The 20,142-nt window shown below is 44.0% G+C and overlaps 1 protein-coding gene across 1 annotated transcript in view; it reads right to left on the bottom strand.

Annotated features, from left to right (window-relative positions):
* rmdn2 (regulator of microtubule dynamics 2) overlaps nucleotides 1-16,712 on the bottom strand; it is a 28,706-nt gene extending 11,994 nt beyond the window's left edge. The window contains exons 1-4 of the mRNA XM_079729475.1: nucleotides 16,668-16,712; nucleotides 15,103-15,577; nucleotides 738-936; nucleotides 244-346 (exon numbers count right to left, since the gene is read on the bottom strand). Of these exons, the coding sequence (XP_079585601.1) occupies nucleotides 244-346; nucleotides 738-936; nucleotides 15,103-15,572 (772 nt within the window). The 5' untranslated portion in view covers nucleotides 15,573-15,577; nucleotides 16,668-16,712. The remainder of the gene's footprint in view (nucleotides 1-243; nucleotides 347-737; nucleotides 937-15,102; nucleotides 15,578-16,667) is intronic.
* Between the last annotated feature and the right edge of the window lie 3,430 nt (nucleotides 16,713-20,142).

Below are 20,142 nucleotides of genomic sequence, written 5' to 3'. Positions count from 1 at the left end.
AGGAGAAGGACAGAACGTGCTTGGTAGGGTCGGCTTAGCTCAGGAGGTAGAACAGTTGTCTTGTAACCGTAAGGTCGCTAGTTCGATCCCCAGCTCCTCCTAGCTGAGTGTTAATGTGACTAACTGCTCCTGACGAGCTGGCTGTCGCCTTGCATTGGTGTGTCAATGTGTGTATTAATCGATGTAAGTCGCTTTGGATAAAAGCGTCTGCTAAATGCCCTAATTGTAATTGTAATTGGTTACCGCTCAGTGCCAGGGCCTTCTTTTCCTCCAGGCCGTCGGCGAGGTCATGGGCGTCACAGTAGGCCCGGGCCAGCCGCCACAGCAGCGACGCGCTGTGTCCGTACTGCCGACAGCGGAAATGAAAAAGGTTGGTTCAAACGTCACCGTACATCACTTTAGTTTTCACAACTGTATCGCTGCTGCGGCTATCGCTGTTTGGTCAGAATTGGTTGAAAATTCATCCTTTTCTCATCAACTCCCAAATGGGTATCACTCTAAACTGAACTTAGAGGAGGAATATGGAAGGTAAGTCATTAGAGAGGGAGTGTTAGGGGTGAAGTGGACATGACGCGAAGCGCCCCAAAAGTGAAGGAAGGAATTTGTATTCTACCTTGTAAATAATCGGTAAAAAATATGTAGTTGCCTCTTACAAGTTTTACAGATACAAAATGCAACTGTGGAGGGAGGGAGAGAACCACGGCCCACAGACATGACCGTGTGTGTACTCAACACACCTCCTCTCTCTTCTCCAGAAGTGTTTCAAGACTCTGTCTCTTGCCGCAACTGTCCCCTCGGTGAAGAGCGTCTACCCGCTCCAGGAGGGCGACCAGCTGGTCAACAGGCTCCTCCTCCCCCTCCTCTTCCTCCTCCTCCTGTCTCGGTGACCCCGGGCTTGGCTCCTCTTCGTCAGAGTCTGTCAGCGCCGTCATATACCTGGAGGACACAATGCCATCGTATTTGATGAGGAACTGATGACCATCCAGTCAGGTTGAGCCAGGTTCATTTCCTTATCAAAGCTAAAAAGGTTGAAGTTTCTTTGACAAGACATTCCTCAACATCAACCCTGGAAAGACCCAACGAAAAACATGAATATGCAATCTATCGCCCATGCGAGTGAAATAGGGCGTGGCTGTTCTGGATCATAAGAGAGGGCTTCAGTCAGGTCAGTCATGCACCCCTCAACAGGCACATGCACTCACACACATGGCAGGTTTTTCCCCTCACTGGAATCACTGAGTGTAAAAAAGACATAATTCCCCTCTTCAACCTGTGGGCTGGAAAGAACCTCTATCCGTGAGGAATCTCACCCTGTGATGACTCGGAGCAATGAAAAATCAAGTTTTAACGAGTCCCTTTTATGATTACCCTGTGGCCAATCATTGGCCTGATTATAAACACTGACAGTTCACTGCATGTTTACATGCAAGACTGCAGCAGCCTTGTTTACACAAGTCGGTCACTTAATTCTAAACGCCGACAGTAGAGGAAAGTCTTGACGTTCCGATGGCTGGAGGCCGTTCTTCCCGACGCGGCGAGGACTTGCCGGGACGCGGCATGCAACAGCCACTCGTGTTTTATGGTTCCCTCTTTCAACTACGGCGACTAATCAACGGCAATTAAGAAGAAGAAGCGCCTCGCGAGCTGTATATGAGAAGGGAACAACAGGGTCTTTACGACCGAGTCGGGGTGAAATGAAAGACACCTAAAGGTGAGACTATGGGAAGCCTCCATCGGGTGTTGGCAGCAGCTGCACGTGCGTCACTGGCGGTTTGGAGGAATGTTTATGTCTGTGAGCCACGGGTTCTGGGGGGGTGCGTCAGAGTGGGCCCCGCCCAGAAGCACGGTGGACACAACAGGTGCCCCTTGCCGGAGGCCACCCCCAGACTCCGCCCACCCAGACACACCTTGAGCCCTCCTGTTATCACAAGGGAAGGGGGCCTATTAGCCACTGAAGGGCCGGGAGAGCCTGGAGAAAAGGAAAACAAAGTAGGGAGATTGCCGCCGCTCGAGGGGCTGACACATGCGAGAACAACAACAAGGGTCGGCCTTGCGACGACGTGTGCAGACGGAGAAGCTTCCGATGTTTTTATGTCTGGACTCAACCTCTTAGCAGGATCTGAGGGTGCAAAAGTACATCATGTGTCATGAACTGAAATGATATTGCATCATGAACCCTTATAATAAAATAAATCAATCCAGTACTGTTGTTGTGTCATTAAGGGCTAGCTGTTGCACATTAATGCATACAATAAAGAAACTGATCTAAGGTAATGATGATGTGTCAATGAGGCCTAGCTATCGCATGTTAATGCTAACAATAAAGAAACCATAAAGTAATGATGTTGTGTCAATAAGGCCTAGCTATCGCATGTTAGTGCTAACAATAAAGAAACCATAAAGTAATGATGTTGTGTCAATAAGGCCTAGCTATCGCATGTTAGTGCTAACAATAAATAAACCATAAAGTAATGATGCTGTGTCATTAAGGCTTAGCTGTGGCATGTTAATTCTAACAATAACACAACCAATCTAAAGTAGCTTAGCTGGAATTCGAGGCCAAGAACAATAAAGTCACACCGATTTTGCACATGTCAGTAAACTGTATTGAGCAGATCTATTGTGACGAGAGCATACTTCAGAGTGTTCGCTTGCCATTGAGGTTAACAATCCCCTCTTTGTGGACCCATCCCGGGGAAAGGCCAAAAACCTGCAGGGTTACATGTTGAACAATGCATTTCATATCTATTTCATAATGTAAAAGGATAACCAACACGGTAGCTCATCTTAGCTACCGTAAAGGCTTTATGCAGATAGATTACATAATAGCACAACAACTATACAACCCATACGTTTTGCACATCTTCTATACTTTTGTCATGATCTGTTTACGTAGATGTCAGTGTCAGGACGAAAAACAGCACGTGACCCACTTCCAATCCAATCAATTATTCAGTTGGCCAGTGGTTAAGTTGGCCTTTGTGCTTACTTGGTCCATTCTCTTTGTGCAACATTAACGTGTGCAAGGCACTGATCAACTTCTTGAAAGGCACTCTGTGACCTCATAATGGAGCAGAGCCATTCAACAAAGTCCAGGGGGGGGGGAAAGGAGAGACAATTTCAAGGGAGCTTAACCGTGGAGGTTGTCATGGCGAGAGCCCTCACAACCAACACGGTGAAGGGTTACCATCTCAACATCTGAAGGCCTTGGAGCATCCGGCCCCAGGCCTATTCACTGCTGGGGGCCACTGGGGGCCAGGGGAGAGAGGGTGCTTGCACTGCAACAGTGGCCTGGCTGGAGAGTGAATGTATTGCCTCTGCAGGCGTCCAAATAGTAGACATGGGTCAGAATTCTCCAAGAGAAATCGTCCTTGTCGGAGCTCTCCCACACAGCCCACCGTTGCCCTTGGTGCAACTGCCATAGTCTGGGTGGTGAATGAAGTGGGGCTTACTACGCCCCCTGTTTGTGATGAAGCGTAATAGCATTGTGGAACAATACTTGATGAGTGGTCGGTTAGGAAGAACGGTAGAAGACATACAGCTGTTTACATTGCTGTTGCGGCCCATCATAGAAAAAATAAGCAGGTCATTCAACTAAATGGGACTTTTTGGTTGATCTAATTGACTAGGGGGTGGGGTTTTCAGTCTTGCAAACCGGATTACATATCAGGGGGACATTACTGCCCTGCAGTGTTTGTATTAACGCCGTTTAAAATAACTCTGTTATTTTTTCAGTAACGGGGTAATCTAACTAATAACTGTTTCCGTCGTTACAACGCTGTTACCGTTACAGTACGATAAATGCAGTGCGTTACTATGAATTAATTGAATAAACTGCGTAATCCAGACGCACCCCTGGCTCCAAACACAAACTGCTAGTGAGGAGAGCGGGTGGGTTAACAACGAGATAAGCGATTATGATTGGCTAAGGCAGAGTCATGTTTCATGGTAGCCAATTGGAGCCAGTGTTTTTACGCACAAGCCAGGACCCACGCGCCACACACACGCACACGTGAACACCAAACGGATTCGATCAAGCAGCAGAAATGGCGAGTCCGGAGCAATCCGGTGAAAAGTGGGCATTTTCTGTAGCATTCGGCAGATGTTCCACAGCCTTTGCAACCAAGCAAATTCAATTTCAGTTGTATATCGGGGCCTTGAATGGGCAGTTCAACCATTTAGCAGATTAAGGCCAAGTGAAAACTGCTCAGAAAAATCCAAATTCTTTGACATACGGCAACTTTCTTTTTTTACAGTAACGCAAATAGTTACTTTCCCTGGTAACTACTTACCTTTATATAGAGTAATTCAGTTACTAACTCAGAACAAGTAGTGAGTAACTATAACTAATTACTTTTTTAAAGTAACGTCCCCAACACTGCTGCCCTGTAATGAAACTTGCCAGGAGGATGGATACAATGAACTCGATGCAATGAACTCGATACAGTGGGGACGGTGGTGGCTGAATTGGCAGTAGGGAAGAGTTCAGCAGCCGCATTATTAAGCACACAGCAAACACCAGAAGGCCAAGAATCAAGAATCAGGGAAATTAACGTCACAACTAAGAGGGTTGGTAGAGGCACAGCATAGCCACCTGCTCTACGGTTTCTATGAAACCGTAGAGCAGTATGAAAGAAACTATGAAAGAAGAAGCGGAAGGACGGATGCAAGTGAAGACAGACAGCTATGTCAATTATTCACGCACAGTGGCCCACAGGTGAAACCCACATGCTGCTGTGCAACATAGAGAGCAGTGCAGGTGCACTCTCACGGCACTGGCAGCAGGTCAGACGGGGAACTCGGTGTTCCACCCATGGTGTTCCATGTTCTCATTTAAAAAGTAGGTTACGGACTTCCGGCTTAGCGATCAATGGAGTAAGACGTGACTTTGGAAGCTCCTGCAACATTCGCTAAATCTTTTACTTTTGGCACATTTTTACTCTTTCTTTTGGTGTGAATTTATTTCCCAACACATTACTTTCGACTTATTGCCTTCCAAAATGCCTCCTAAGCCGAAACCCGGGAGCAATTTACCTCCACAACCACAATGGCCTGCCGCGAATACCACATCCCCGCCACACAGTGGCCATGCACGCCCGGACAGAGGCGCCAGCCCCCCGGTTTTAAGGACGAGCTGCTCCGCTCACTATGCAGCGAGATGGCTGCTATTTTCAAGACTGAGCTTCATACAGCTCTGGGCGAGAATTTATCTTCTATCAAGGTGGAGCTTCAAGCAGTAAAGTCGGAGTTATCTCAAAGTATAACCAACATCCAGTCCGAGGTAAACACTCTAAAGTGCACCGTAGGCGAAATGGAAACTTCCCTCTCCACTTGCACCGACGACGTTGCCGAACTCCAGGCTAAAGTGGGCAATACGGCAGCCGAACTCGCAAGGTTGGATAATGAATGTGAGGATCTTGAGGCTAGATCACGGCACAATAATATAAGGATCCTGGGTATTCCCGAGGGTATACCGAGGGTATATCCTCCACTACAACGGCCGTCTCTACTCTGCTCAAGGAGGCATTTAAACTTGACAAAGAGGCCCTCCTCGACCGCTCTCATCGTACTCTTCAACTGAAGCCGGGACCCGGAGACCGCCCCCGCCCTATAATCGCTCGTCTGCATTATCACACGGACTGTGTCGACATCCTGCGGCGCCCCAGAGCCGAACAGCGGATCAAGATTGGCGATATGGTCTTCCCTGACCACACAGCGAAAACGGCCCGGGCTCGAGCCGCTTTTAACGACGCTCGCAGCCTGTTCCGCGAGATACCAGGGATTCGTTTTGGACTGTTCTACCCGGCGCGCCTCCGTATTACGGACTTTGTTTGCTATTTTGGCTGTTATGTCCACCTTGTGCTTACTTTTTTTTTGTCATGCTTCTTTCTTTTTTTTGGTGGGTGTGGGGCTCCGTGCTCATTGTCTTTCTATATCTTAGCATTTATCAAATGACTGCTAATACTAGTATTTCGGGAATCCCTCACTTTGGTTCCTCTGTGAGATTGGTGAGCTGGAATATTTAAGTTATGGGGAGCCCCATTAAGAGCTCGAAAGTATTTGCTCATTTGAGACGTCTAAAACCTGATTTAGTGTTTCTACAGGAGACTCAGATGCGCACTAAGGACCAGGTCAGACTAAAATGCCCCTGGGTTTCTGAGGTATATCATTCAAATTTCAACTCTAAAGCCAGAGGGGTTGCCGTTTTAATTAGTAAAAAATTCAATTTTCAGCTTCCAAAATTATTTCTGATACGAATGGCAGATATTTAATCATCTAAGGTACCTGTTGTCTCATGTTCCCATTTTATTGGTAAATATATATGCCCCCAATTTTGATGACCCACACTTTATGAATAAGCTATTTGAGTCCCTCCCTTCGTTGAACAACACCCTGCTTATATTTGGTGGCGACATGAACTGTGTAATTGACCCCAAACCGGACCGCTCTACTCCCCGCTCCCTGACCCCATCGTCAATGTCAAAGGCAATTTCTGACTTCATGTCAAAAAATGGTTGCATTGATCCTTGGAGATTCCTTAACCCCCATTTAAAAGAATACTCCTTCTTTTCACCAATGCATCAGTCCTTTTCTCGGATAGATTATTATTTGATTGATGCCAAACTGATTTCTAAAGTGAAAGCTGCTGAATATCATCCTATTGTTATTTCTGACCATGCCCCTCACTCTCTGGAAATTCAGTTCTCCCCTCAACCTAAGTACTCTGGTTTATGGAGGTTCAATACCTTACTTTTGTCAGACCAAAAATTCAATAAGTTCATTGCGACCACAATTGATGATTTTATTGCGACCAATCAGAACGAGTTGGGACCTATCTCTTCGTCATTGCTGTGGGAATCACTAAAAGCGGTCTTGCGGGTCCAAATTATTTCCTATTCTGCACATTTGAACAAAACCCGTAAAAATAAACTTCAAGAACTCTCCACTGATATTGGTAATTTAGATCATTTAGATCACTGATGCGTCTGCTTTTGCGCTCACGCTCTACATATTATGAACATGGGGATAAGGCAGGTCGACTCCTGGCTCACCAGCTACGCCGCCAGGGAGCCTCGCATATAATCGCTCAGATTAAAGATTTGTCTGGCAATTTACATACTGACGCTACTTTCATTAACTCGTTTTTTTCATCTTTCTATTCTTCCCTATATAAGTCAGAGTCATCATCCGACCCCACCGAAACTAAGTCTTTCTTAGACAGTCTAAACTTCCCTGTAATAAATCCAGACATTGCCAAACAACTTGACTCACCACTAACGGTAGAGGAAATCACTTGCGGTAGAGGAAATCACTTGCGGTAGAGGAAATCACTTTCGCTAAAACCATGCAAAATAATAAAGCTCCTGGCCCTGACCGATACCCAGTTGAATTCTTTAAATTATTTCAGCATAAACTGGCCCCCCTGTTGCATTCTGTTTACATTGAATCTTTACAGAATGGCTCTCTGCCTCCTACTTTGAGGCAAGCCTCAATAAGTCTGCTTCTAAAGAAAGACAAAGACCCTAAGCTCAGCAGCTCATATAGACCCCTCTCGTTAATAAATGTGGATGCTAAGATCCTTGCTAAGGCTCTGGCCCATTGCTTGGAAAACATTGTCCCCACTATTGTCTCAGAGGAACAAACTGGATTCATAAAAGGACCCCAGCTGTTCTATAATGTACGCACCCTCTTAAATATTATTTATTCTAAAAGCACCACAACAGTACCTGAACTAGTTATCTCTGTTGACGCTGAAAAAGCTTTCGGCAGGGTTGAATGTGACTACTTGCTCGCTGTGTTGAACAAATTTGGTATGGGTACTATATTCAATTCGTGGATACATTACATTTACATTTACATTTAGGGCATTTAGCAGACGCTTTTATCCAAAGCAACTTACAATAAGTGCATTTGTTACAATAAGTACATTTGTCATAAGAAGTGAAACAATATATCGCTGTCGGTACAGTAAAGACGTTCATAGAACCAAGTGCAAGTATTACAATCGCTAGGCTAACCCATTCCCTGTGTAAAGCAGCGATAGCAGCTACTGTAGATACGCTGTATAAAGCAGGATATGCCTGCTTTATACAGCCCCACAAGCCAGCGTCACTACAAATGGCATTCATTCCAGCTTTTTTACTCTGTCTCGTGGCACTGGGCAGGGATGTCCCTTGTCCCCTTTATTATTTGCCCTAGCAATAGAACCCCTGTCTATCTATCTTAGGTCCTCTCCCATTTTCACCGGTATATCAAGGTCGGACATGGTATTCAAGCTTTCTCTTTACGCGGATGACCTATTACTGTATGTCTCGGTCCCAGTTTGTTCTATACCAGCCATCTTATCCTTCCTAAAGACATTTGGTTCATTTTCAGGGTATAAAGTGAATATTTCTAAAACTGAATGCCATCCTATTAATGCTTCTGCACTACAACTTAATCAGGCTAATATTCCTTTAAGTTTAGCCCATCTGGCTTCAAGTATCTGGGGATCAATGTAACAAGAACATTAAACATTACGTTTTTTTTCCCCCTTCTGTCCAAAATCAAATCTGACCTTCAAAGATGGAGAAGTTCACCCTTGTCTTTGATTGGAAGAATTAATACAGTGAAAATGAACATTCTGCCAAAATTTCTGTTCTGTTCTGTCTCCCCCTATTTTTGCCTAAAAGTTTTTTTAAAACCATTGACCATATTATTTCAGGCTTCTTATGGTGTGGAAAGGTTCCCAGAGTCCATAAATCATTATTGGAGAGATGCAAATTTAATGGTGGTTTATCTCTCCCTAATTTTCAACTGTATTACTGGGCGGCACACATCCACAAAATTACATTTTGGTTTAATTCAAGTGATCCACCATGGTGTAAGTTGGAGGCTCAGTCTTGTGTTTTGTCTTCTCTGTTGGCTCTGATTACCTCCTCTATCCCAACCAGCCCCTCTGGCTTAACAAACAACCAAGTAGTAAGTTCCACACTCACAATCTGGTACCAATTCTGGAGACAGTTTAAATTTACTTTGGCTTCAACTTCAGCTCCCTTACTAAAGAATCACCTATTCAAACCTGCAATCACAGACTCCACCATTTCTGTATGGCACGGTAAAGGCCTGATATTTTTTAAAGACCTGTACAGAGACTGTATTTTCCGTAGCTTTACAGACCTGTCTTGTGTATATCAGCTCCCTCCCTCTCATTTATTTCGCTATTTTCAAATCAGACACTGTGTCCAATCGCTATTTCCAACCTTCCCCTCCTCACCTACGATTCAGTTGTGGGAAGAGTTTCTCTGTTCCAACCCCTTTCAAAAAACTCTAATTTCTTAAACATATAACAAACTCCTGTCCTATGACAGCTTACCATCCACCAAGGTCACGGCGGCCTGGGAACAGGAACTGGGGCTGAACTTGGAGGATAACTACCGGGAGTTAGCTCTTGACAAAATTCACAAAAGCTCGTTTGACACTCATACAGTTCAAAGTGATATTTAGAGTCCATTTTTCCAAAGCTCGACTGTCACAAATTTATCCCAGTGTCATCGATTGCTGCGACAGATGTCATTCTTCATCCTGTAATTTAACCCATATGTTTTATTTTTGCCCTCTACTATCTCGCTTCTGGCAGAACTACTTTGATACAATGTCAAAAATACTTTTGAGGACAATAACTGTCCCTCCCCATATTGCTATATTTGGGATTCCTGAAGATTACAACCGTTATACTTCCAAGCACTTAGACATTTTAGCCTTCACCTCTTTACTGGCAAGACGGCAGCTTCTCCTTAACTGGAAGTCAACTAAAGCTCCCTCCAGCTCTCGATGGCTCAGTGATGTCATGTCTTTCCTCAAGTTAGAGAAGATTAAATATTTACTGCGAGGTAACACAGACAAGTTCTACAACAAGTGGCAATCCTTAACGTTTTTCAACTCTTTCTTCTATGTCTCCTGACTGATACATTCTTTATTTATTTATTTTTATTATTTATTTTTGTGCTAATTGTTTTATTTGTATTATTTGTACATGTTATTGTGTTTTAAATATTACTATTATTATTTTTATGATGATGATTATTACAGTTTGATTATTCCTTCCTATAATGTCTGAAAATAGAAAAGTCAGAAACATGGCATTTGTTTTGACTCGCTGTCAAGTTGTCATCTCTTTGTATGCACTGTGCCATATTTTCAATAAAAATATTGAAAATAAATAAATAAAATAAAAAGTAGGTTACGCTGGTCTGGATCTAGGCGTGACCTTCGACTCCAAACTGCAACGCTCCACTACCGCGAAACTACGTGCAAAGATGCGTACGTGCGGCCACAGAGGCTAAGCCTCTTTCGATTTTACACGTCGTCATTGTATGCTTAAAATGAAGCAATTACGTGCTTTAGCCAAGTTTAAATATCCCATTCAGATGCACCCAAGCCCGCTGATGAGCACTTACATTTCTGTTGGCTATAAGCTTTTCCCTGAAATACAGACCATTAATCACGAGTATCTCTTCATAAACATTAGGTGTGCGTTGATCGGGCATGCCTTCCTGGCCGCACAGAATCCGTCTGTTCAGCTTAAATCAACTATCCTTGTCCTAAATGCAAGGATTTTCCTGTCTGTTTTTTTTATTGTTATTTTTAATACTCCCCCCCCCCCCCCCCCCCCCCCTCCAACCAATGTCCTGGAGCTATGGCGAGGCAAGGTGAATAAACAGCAGTGGGAACTGTTTGAGGAATTACAAGTTCCTACAAGACACGTTTAAATGAGGTTTCTGACAGCTTGGCACGCACGCTGCGTGATTGATGGCCCCTCCTCGCACGTAGAAGAGGCCATGACGGTGAGGAAGCTGTCACGGCAGACGGAGGGCCAATCACAGGGCTGTGGACACACGGACAGCAAATCACAGCGCTGGTGAGGGTCTCGGGGGTCCCAATCCATCTGGCAGCAAGGATTATGTCCTCATTCTTAGTATTGTCTTCTTCTTTTTTTGTTACCAACACATGTACAAACAAATACAGAAACAAAAGATGCATCTGTGCAGGTATTTCAAAAGCTCGTGTTGGAGCAAGATATGTCCAACCATTGGGTACTAGGCACACTGTCGGAATATCTCTAGCTCCGCAGACAAGCCAATGTCCTGCTAAGTGATGGATGCAATTATCACTGACATCTGAAGAACTGCATACAATCTGATCAATGCGTTTGCATGATGCATACACATGCACATTCGTGTCGATATAGTGATACATTGATAATTGCCTCTGGTTCAATCGTGATTGCGCTACTCTCTGATATTGTTGACACAGGGATTATTATCTTGCTTTTAATTCTTTGTAATAGTGTCGCTGTCAGTGATCCAAGCCATGTTTACTTCTCCAGATTTTGTAATATTTATGTTTTGTATTTCTATTTGGTTTGCAGAGCTCCGTTGGCAGCAAGGTGAGAACGATATCCTGGCTAATCTCTCTGTGTACTTAGTGACTTCGGCCAAAACATAACAAGGGACCAGAGCACTGCGCAACAGGGCCCACGGCTCTACCTTGGCCCCCCCAACAGGCTCCGGGAAAGGATATGGTGCTCTTAGGTGGGATACGAAGGGCCCTCTCATGGATGAGAGGATTAGGGCGGCAGCTCATATTCTGGGTGGCTGCCAGCGATTCCCTGAGGGGCTGGAATTTCTCCTCTACCGACTACACCATTCCCACACGCCGTGCCCCAACAAATAACAGAGCAGAAGTAAAGTTCTTTTATTATTAGGGGTGTGTCTGTTTGTGTGTGCGTACGTTCAAAGATTTCTTTCAAAGGATTACAACCTACACATAGGAGCCGTTCAAGGGGGTGCAGTCAGGCAACCAATCAACTGCCTCCACTGGAGCGTGGGGTCACGCTGAGATCGAACCCTCTAACAGAGGAGGGCTGATGTTTACAAAAGGGGGGGGGGGGGGAATTATGAATGACCTCATATAACCCAGGCACATCGATCACGCTTACAGTAGTCACGTAGCCCAAGACAGACGAGACAGATGTGTTTTTACAGAAGGCCACAAGCTGTGCCAGAGTCCTTCACAACATCACGGCACGCTGACACACAGCCGGGCCTCGTCAGATTAACGACCTGATCCGCTGCAGCCCTAGAGCCCAGTGTTTTTCAAGAGTCAACAGTCTATCTGACAATGCATGTTGGATTAAAGATGAAAGCAGCAGTCTAGATCAACGCATTGGACAGGCGGAGCTGGTAGTAGCAGATCACATTGACGTGCAGCCCGGAGCAGGGGTGTACTCGAAACAGCTGGAGGAGGGACGGTACACCTGGCGAATACAGTCCACAGGGACTTGGCCCACAGCTGCAGCTTTAAAAATAACAGCACCTACAGCCGCAGCAAGGAATAGAGTCTGACAGACCTGGGGGACAATGTACGCCTGTTCACTGCTTAGTGCCAGCACAGCAAGGGCAAGTTTTTTAGTAGCCTTGTTCTCCAGTTTTAATAATAGTAATACGAGTTGCCAATTTCTATTAAGTTTTCATTAAGTACAACAAATTATATAAATGATTTTGATATAATTTTAAATAGTATACAATTATTATACGACACCAAGAATGGAGGTGTGGGATGACACAGGGGAAAACAGAGAACTCCTTTTTTGAACTTTGGGTTCCAGCAGTAATACTATGATACAGTAGAACTTGATCCCACAGACCTACTTTGTCAGAGCAAAACTTGTGGGAGAAAACGGCACAGAGCCTGAAACCAGAAACGGCAAGCGTTGGTTTATTATTTGTTACCGAGATATTCTACCAAAGAATGTTTATTTCTACAGTGGCCAGTCTACACAGTGTTTGAAACCTTTACAGACCCTTGCATTATAGTTTACTACTGAAGGCCAGGTATGTATTTTTGACAACAACATAACAACGTACTTCTCTGCCTTCAGCAACATGATTGGCCGAAAAACAATGAAGCAAAATAAAGTGAAACATCCCCTTCACCCAGATTTGAACTTCAGTCAACAGACGTTTAATATAAACCATAGATCTGATTATAAATTAACTTATTCTGCACTTATCCAGCGGATTTTGTTAATGCCGAACTTCCACAAGTATTTCCAAGTTACTTTATAAGAAGAGATCAAACATTCTGATATTGTTATGTTTTCATGTGGATGTAACAGTGCCTATTTCTGGTAATCCCATTTCATTATATTGAACCAAAGGGCAAAATACTAGTTTAAGTTTTGGCAAAAACTGCCAAGGTTCCAAACTCAGTCCCCACGTAAGACATGTAAAATCCTCTTCCTAAAAACTCCATTAAACCTCAACAACTTTAGAATAGCATTAGTTGTTGTTTTTTCTTTAGTCCGTCTTTCACAAGTGGGTGTTGACACTTAGGTAAGCTGCTGTTTATTTTATCCAAGATTGGGTGTGATTGAGGTATGTTTTGGTCTATGGAGGTAGAGAGTGGGGCATGTTCCTCCTCCATTCGTCCACACCTGAGGCCATTGGAAGCACATTAAAATACATCTGCTTACCCAGTAAGTAGCCTTGCAAAGGTTAGGAAGCACAAGGCCTTCAGGACATATCTCAATCAACCATAATTTAACCAACTGGTTACGTGCGTAGAATTTAAGACCCAACACACTGAAATAATTGTAATAAAACTCACCCCACTTGTATCAACATCCATTAAAGCATCAACCTTTAATGATTGAAATGGTTTCATGCACAGGGTGGAATACGATGCATATTCTAATGCTAACCATACCTTGTTAAATTGTTAATTTTTTATGTCACTGTGACATGATAATATATTCATCTAATTTATCAAAAAAACAGGCCTCCACTCAGGTTGAAGGCACTATTTCCAGCAATCAGTCCATCACGTTGGATATATCCTTATGTTGGGATGTCCAAGAAAGCTCCTCAGTCAACCAGACACCGATGCCCTATGCTTCACACCTTAGTGGGAAGGTAAAAACACCTGGGTGCTGCCGAGCTAATCAGATATTGCCCTCACACCGTTCTTAGTTGAAAGCCTTGAGCTATTATTGTACCCGCTGCACTATTCCATTGATTGTGTATATAACTTTCAAATTTTTGGCAGTAGCTGAATTACAGTTATCATTTTAATTGGGGAGAAACAGTAGTGCCAAACCACGAAACACTGGTATTTTTATTTTCATCCAATGTGTCTCTATATAGTGGGTTCGGTGCACCTTATTTTATGTCAGAATACAAAGCACTATTCTGTTTCAACAGAACAGATCAGATCACAAGTTGTGTTTGTTCTGAATCCCCCTGTATGTGACTCTGACTGTTGATTCTTTCAGGCAGACAATAGTGCGTCCTAACCTCTAGGTGGGGTCCTTCTCTGTTCATAAACATTGAGGCAAGTTGTGCAATATTCTAGTTTGCTCCACCACGTTACAAGGAGCAAGTGTGTGTGTGCGTTCTTGAAGAAGTGAGTCATATTCGCATTGACATTCATGTATGACAAGAGTACAATTCACTTGTAAATCATTGCTCCATTAATAAAATGAAATTAATTATTTACAACGGCAAATTCTGTCGGCTTAGCTCAGGAGCAGGAGCAGTTGTCTTGTAACCTACGTTAACGTTGCTAGTTTTATCCCCAGCTCCTCCTAGCTGAGTGTTGATGTGACACTTAACCCTAACTGCTCCTGACGAGCTGTCTGTCGCCTTGCATGGTTGACTCTGCCATCGGCGTGTCAATGTGTGTATTAACCGATGTAAGTCGCTTTGGATAAAAGCGTCTGCTAAATGCCCTAATTGTAAATGTAATTCTAAATTCTAAATCCGAAACAAATCAAGAAATTATTTTAGGCACTTTAACTCTACACAAGTAGAGTTAAAGTGCAATCGGCTAAAGGAATACGGGTACGATCCCTGATGTGCATTATAGCGGTTATGCATATCAAGGTAAACCTTGATATGCATAACCACTATAATGCACATCAGCGATCCCTGATGTGCATTATAGCGGTTATGCATAAAAAGGGAAACCTTGATATGCATAACCGCTATAATGCACATCAGGGATCGTACCCGTATTCCTTTAGCGCATTGCTGCTGCTTGTGTCTATATGTTGGTACTCACCCTCCCTCGCTCTCTGCCTCCTCTGAACTTTGACCTCCGCTCCTGGCCGCCAAGCCGGCGGCCGCGGCGGCCCGCTTCCTGCGGGTTGGCGTGGTCCGGCGGGACCCCGCGGCGGCGGCGGCGCCCTCCGACCGGCCGTTCTTCATCTCCTCTCTCACCTGGTCGGGCAGCAGGGGCAGAGCGCTCTTCAGGGCCCTCATCTCGTCCTTCAGCTCCGAGACGCAGCGTATCAGAGCCTCCAGGCGGTCCAGCACCTCCTCCTGGCCCGCTAAGGCCGGCCCGACGACGGCCCCGTCGCCCACCACCGTCAGACCGCCGCCCCGGCTGCCCCCGGGGCTTTCGAGGTACGCGGCGGGCCAGGAGTCCCGGCGCTGGGACCGGAGGCTGTGGTACCAGACGGCGGCCAGGCTGACGCCCGCCACCCCGGCCAGAGCCCCGATGACCATCAGCTTGCTGTCAGCGTGAGCCATGCTGCCTGCAGGGAGCGCAACAATAAGACACAGGTTGTTGTTGCCGTGGTCATACCTGAAAGGCTGCGCTCGTTAATTCTATTTTATTTGTATAGCCCTTAATCACAATTACAGTATTTATGACACCCCCCCGACCCAGTCCCCCACAAGGGCAAGAAAAAACTCCCTTTAATCAGCAAGGAAGAAACCTTGAGTTTAGTTTTTACTCTTTCAATTGTTAAGTAATAGAGGTTGTAGCATACGAGAAGTATATATAGAAGTATGTAGTATATAACTTAATATTTGCACACTTGGAAGATGAGAATAGGGCTTGTACATCGTGAGTTCACATGGCAGTGAGAAGCAATTTCGGAAGTATGGAGCATAGAAATGTTATTGGTAGTGATGGTGTTTGGGTCATTGTTTTGTAATTCATTGTGAAATTATTCATCATTGTGGTTTCTCATGAGACATGGTAAAAACATATTAGCCTACGTTGCGGCATATATTATATTCAGTATTTTAGATTACTACAATTTACTATTAAGTACCAAAAAATCCCAGGATCCATTCTGATGTGCAAGTCCTGTAGAAGTGAGTAGCACGTTTGAATTGCTTGTAGAAAGAACATACATTAAAACTGACAAGACTAATACATTAATAATGTGTGTTTGGGTCTGTCCTCTTTCTATGTTGTAACTTAGAAAGAAGCACAATGGATCCGACATTCACCAAAAAACTAACAATAAGGTCTAGGCTAGCTCTATAGGCTAATGAAAATATGACACTAACCATTCAGACTTAACACCAATCACACAACCGATTCCAAACAATCAAAATTACTTTACTACAATAGTACAATGTATGATGACTGCGTTAAAACGACATTTATACACAGTGAATGTATGTCTCTGTCAGTGACTCATTCTATCTGAACCAGTAAGTTGAATGAAGACATTCACCTTCGACACAGTCTCCACTAAACACACACATGCGCTTCGTAAACGTTCAGTTTATTACTTCAGATAAAACGTAATGTGATATCCTTACAATACGTTTTCATACAAATGCTACATGAAATGCGAAACATGAGTAAAATTAAGTATTATATCTTACTGTGGTGTAGGTTACTCGGAGGCACTTGCTTATCCTGACCGTCAGCTTTCTGTGTCACAAACAAAACATTCCGTGTTCGCGAGAGGCCAAGCAGAAACGTTCCGTTTTCGGGCCAAGGCCAAAGTAGCATAAAGTCAATCATGTCTTGCCTTACATCATCCTCCGAATTGGAGTTGTTTTGAACGGCTGCGTTCACCCAGATTTGAACTTGTCTGCCATCAAACTTTTGTTAATGCAGAACTTGCATAAAAGTTACATTGTAACGAAGTACCAGACATTCTGTGCCTTGCCTTGGGACAAAAGTTTGGCAGTAGTTCAAATGATGGCGAAGAGGTTTGCCATCACTTTTTGACAAACACAACAACAAAATTGCACTTCATTGGCTTTATTATTTATTATTAAGAATGAACACTATATTTTTTAGTGTCCAAATGGAAGGGGTTCAAAAAGCCCACGTCAAACGACAGCGGGGTATCATGTGAAAGCAGGGTATCATCTGCTGATTGCACTAATTGGAGAGTTGGTGTGTATGTGAGTGTGTGTGTGTGTGTGTATATATATATATATATATATATATATATATATATATATATATATATATATATATATATATATATATATATATATATATATATGTGTGTGTGTGTGTGTGTGTGTATGTGTGTGTGTGAGTGTGTGTGTGTGTGTGTGTGTGTGTGTGTGTGATCACAGTAGACTACACCATGCAACCCGTCCTGCAGATCTAATGTGTTTAACGGTCTTGAAGGGCTTTCGCAACGTAATAAGCTTGTGAGGGGGCCAGCCTGGGAGATGGGGAAAAAAGAAAAAAATAATCTGCTATGGAGCCAACTAGGCAGGGAGTTCCCTACAGCCCAGGGAGGTGAACCCAGGATCGCTACGTGCAGTTTGCTACCTGCTCAACTGGCAGAGAGTGGAACACATTGTTCCCCCTGCCCACAGCCTGCATCCCGCCTGCACCGGGAACAAAAGCCCACCTGAAGGCCCAGATGTGCAGTGAAGCACGTAGAAAAAGCAAAAGCCTTGGCCATCAGCCCCGGGAGGGAGGGGTACGTTGATGGACTGATAAGACTCCCCCAGCAACGGTCTACCTCCCACCGGGGTCAAGGCCGGAAGATAAGGGGGGGAGGGTCTACCATCAATCTGCCGCCAGACCCTCAGCCCTCCACACATCACCAAGGCCTCAGCCTGGACCGGGGGGGGTGAGGGAAAGGGTGGGGGAATGGGTGAGGGAAAGGGTGAGGGAGGTTTAGAGGGCGCATCACCACCTTGTTGGTTGGAGCTTTCTTTGTGCACCGCAATGAGTCACTCACAAGAAAAGCTGCGGAGAAGAAAGCCGTGTGTAATGTGGCGTCACTATCAGATGCTGGCTGACAGGCCGCAGTGAGTGCGGCGGCCAGGATTGCCTGTCGGTGCTGAATTCATTAACATCAGGAGGCCCCACCACAGCAGAACAAAAACAAATAAAATGACATGTGTTTCAGTTGCACGCCATGTTTAGAGATACTTTAAAGAGGCACCCAAGCGTAAAGATGGCCGCCTGACAGGTTTGTGCAACTGAAGGTGTGCCATCCGCAGCCTGCTGCCGCAGCACGCCACAGGGTCGGGGAATCCGACCGATGGGCCTCCACATGCTCCACGGCTGCAAGGCGCCGCCCGCGCCGCGCTGTCTCCATCCAGAGGAGGACTTCACCAGGAGACTCCAACAGTGGTCTAGAGGTCTTCCAAAATAGAAACCAGAAGCCAACCAGGCTATTGTCAACTGTCAAAGTTGATTAATCATCGTCAAACCGAGCATGATTGATATGCATTCTAAATAACATGATCTTTACAATTATTTATTATTTTGAAATGTATGTTATTAATCAGTGTAGTACATATTTAACAATATTTTCCTGATGTAGTTTGTTTTTTTCTTTTGATTGATTGGTTTTCCATTGTTTTTCCTTCCCCTTTCCTTGCTTGGCTCTTCTAATGGCTACTTCTCTCTGTGACCGCTCAAAGTTCAGGGCCCAGTGCCAAAGCATGATTAAATAGTAGCTCAAGATCAACCGTTCCCTGCTTGCCTCGTCACTGAATACAGGGACCACTTGTTCCTGAAAAACTAACAACTATGGTGTTCTTCTGTACAGTATTACATTATTCAAAATTATATCCACCATTCATTTAGTTATATCATTGTTGTTTTTGTTTCGACATCTAGGAATGAGGTCTATTTCTTTCTTTTTATTTATGTACATTTTTCTATCTTTTTATTCGAATTAACTTTTTTTTCTATATTTTTTCCTTTCTAGGCTTCTTTCGTTCTCATCTTCTTCTATTTAATTGAATGCTGAACGTGTCCAGCAGGGGGCGCCAACGGAACGAACATTGAGTTAGGCGGTTTGGCTGACGGTTTGGTAAGGTCCGAAAAAGACGTGAAAAAGTCGATGTCTTTCAAAAATATTTTTTATTTTTTTGCTATTTGACGAAAGATATGTGTTTAACTTAATCCATCCGTCAAAGACAGGCAAAACAGGCATGTGGTAAGAAGGATCATGAACAATGACGCGTGCAGTGAACAGTGTAAAATTGATGACAGCTGTAAAAACATTGTTTGAGTTACACTTTGCGTGTCTATGGATGAGAAGTAATTTACCTGAGTCACGCATCTTATGTTATAATTTGTCTGCTCTACATTTCCCAACAAAGGAATCTATGAAATAATAGATGTTGTAAAGGTAAAACCTAATTCGAAGCATAATTTGTCTTTTTTAAAACAAATATTCCCAAAACCCAATAAGGCCCTGATCCGCTTTGTATTGAGATGCAACTTGAACATAGCTTCTCGCAATAAGTCCCACTTTCCGCAGCCACCTGCTTTATCATTAACACTGTATACATAATAAGCATTCAGTTAAGACGACTAATATCACAAATAATTTTAAACTTTCTTAAAGATTGTACAGCCTCCTTGCTGATTTGGTTTTCAGGGAGCAGGTATAGGAGGTACTGTTGCTTAAGGACATCTACAGGTAGACCAAGGCCATTTGAATTTGTTCTAACTATTGGTATGTATTACTTCCAGGAGATAACAAGCTGTAGAGTTACATCAAAATATGGTTGGTCGTTTGGTCCTACTATTATTATTAATAATAATACATTTTTCTCCTTTCACTGGCTGTCCAGTTCTAAAAGGTGTCCACAAGACGAAAAAAAACTAAAAAGGCAGCCAGGAGAAAAAGTCAGGTTGAAACCCTTCCCCAGAATTAAGCTTTGTGCAAGTTTGTTTTAAACAACACCTTCTGAAATCGGTATACAGATGTCGTGACTGAGATCTTAGCGGTTTCAGCTCCACAAGATTTAGCCGACATTCCACATCGAAAAAAACCATCATCAATTTAACGCATCGGCCCGACTGCTGTCTGTAGTTATCGAACGCCACAATACTATGAAAACACGCTCGAGTTTCCATTCC

The sequence above is a fragment of the Pollachius pollachius genome (genome assembly GCF_949987615.1).
Source record: "Pollachius pollachius genome assembly, chromosome: 2".
In the NCBI taxonomy this organism is placed as follows: Eukaryota; Metazoa; Chordata; class Actinopteri; order Gadiformes; family Gadidae; genus Pollachius; species Pollachius pollachius.
The sequence above is the reverse complement of the archived record's forward strand: the minus strand, read 5'-3'. Positions and strand labels throughout refer to the sequence as shown.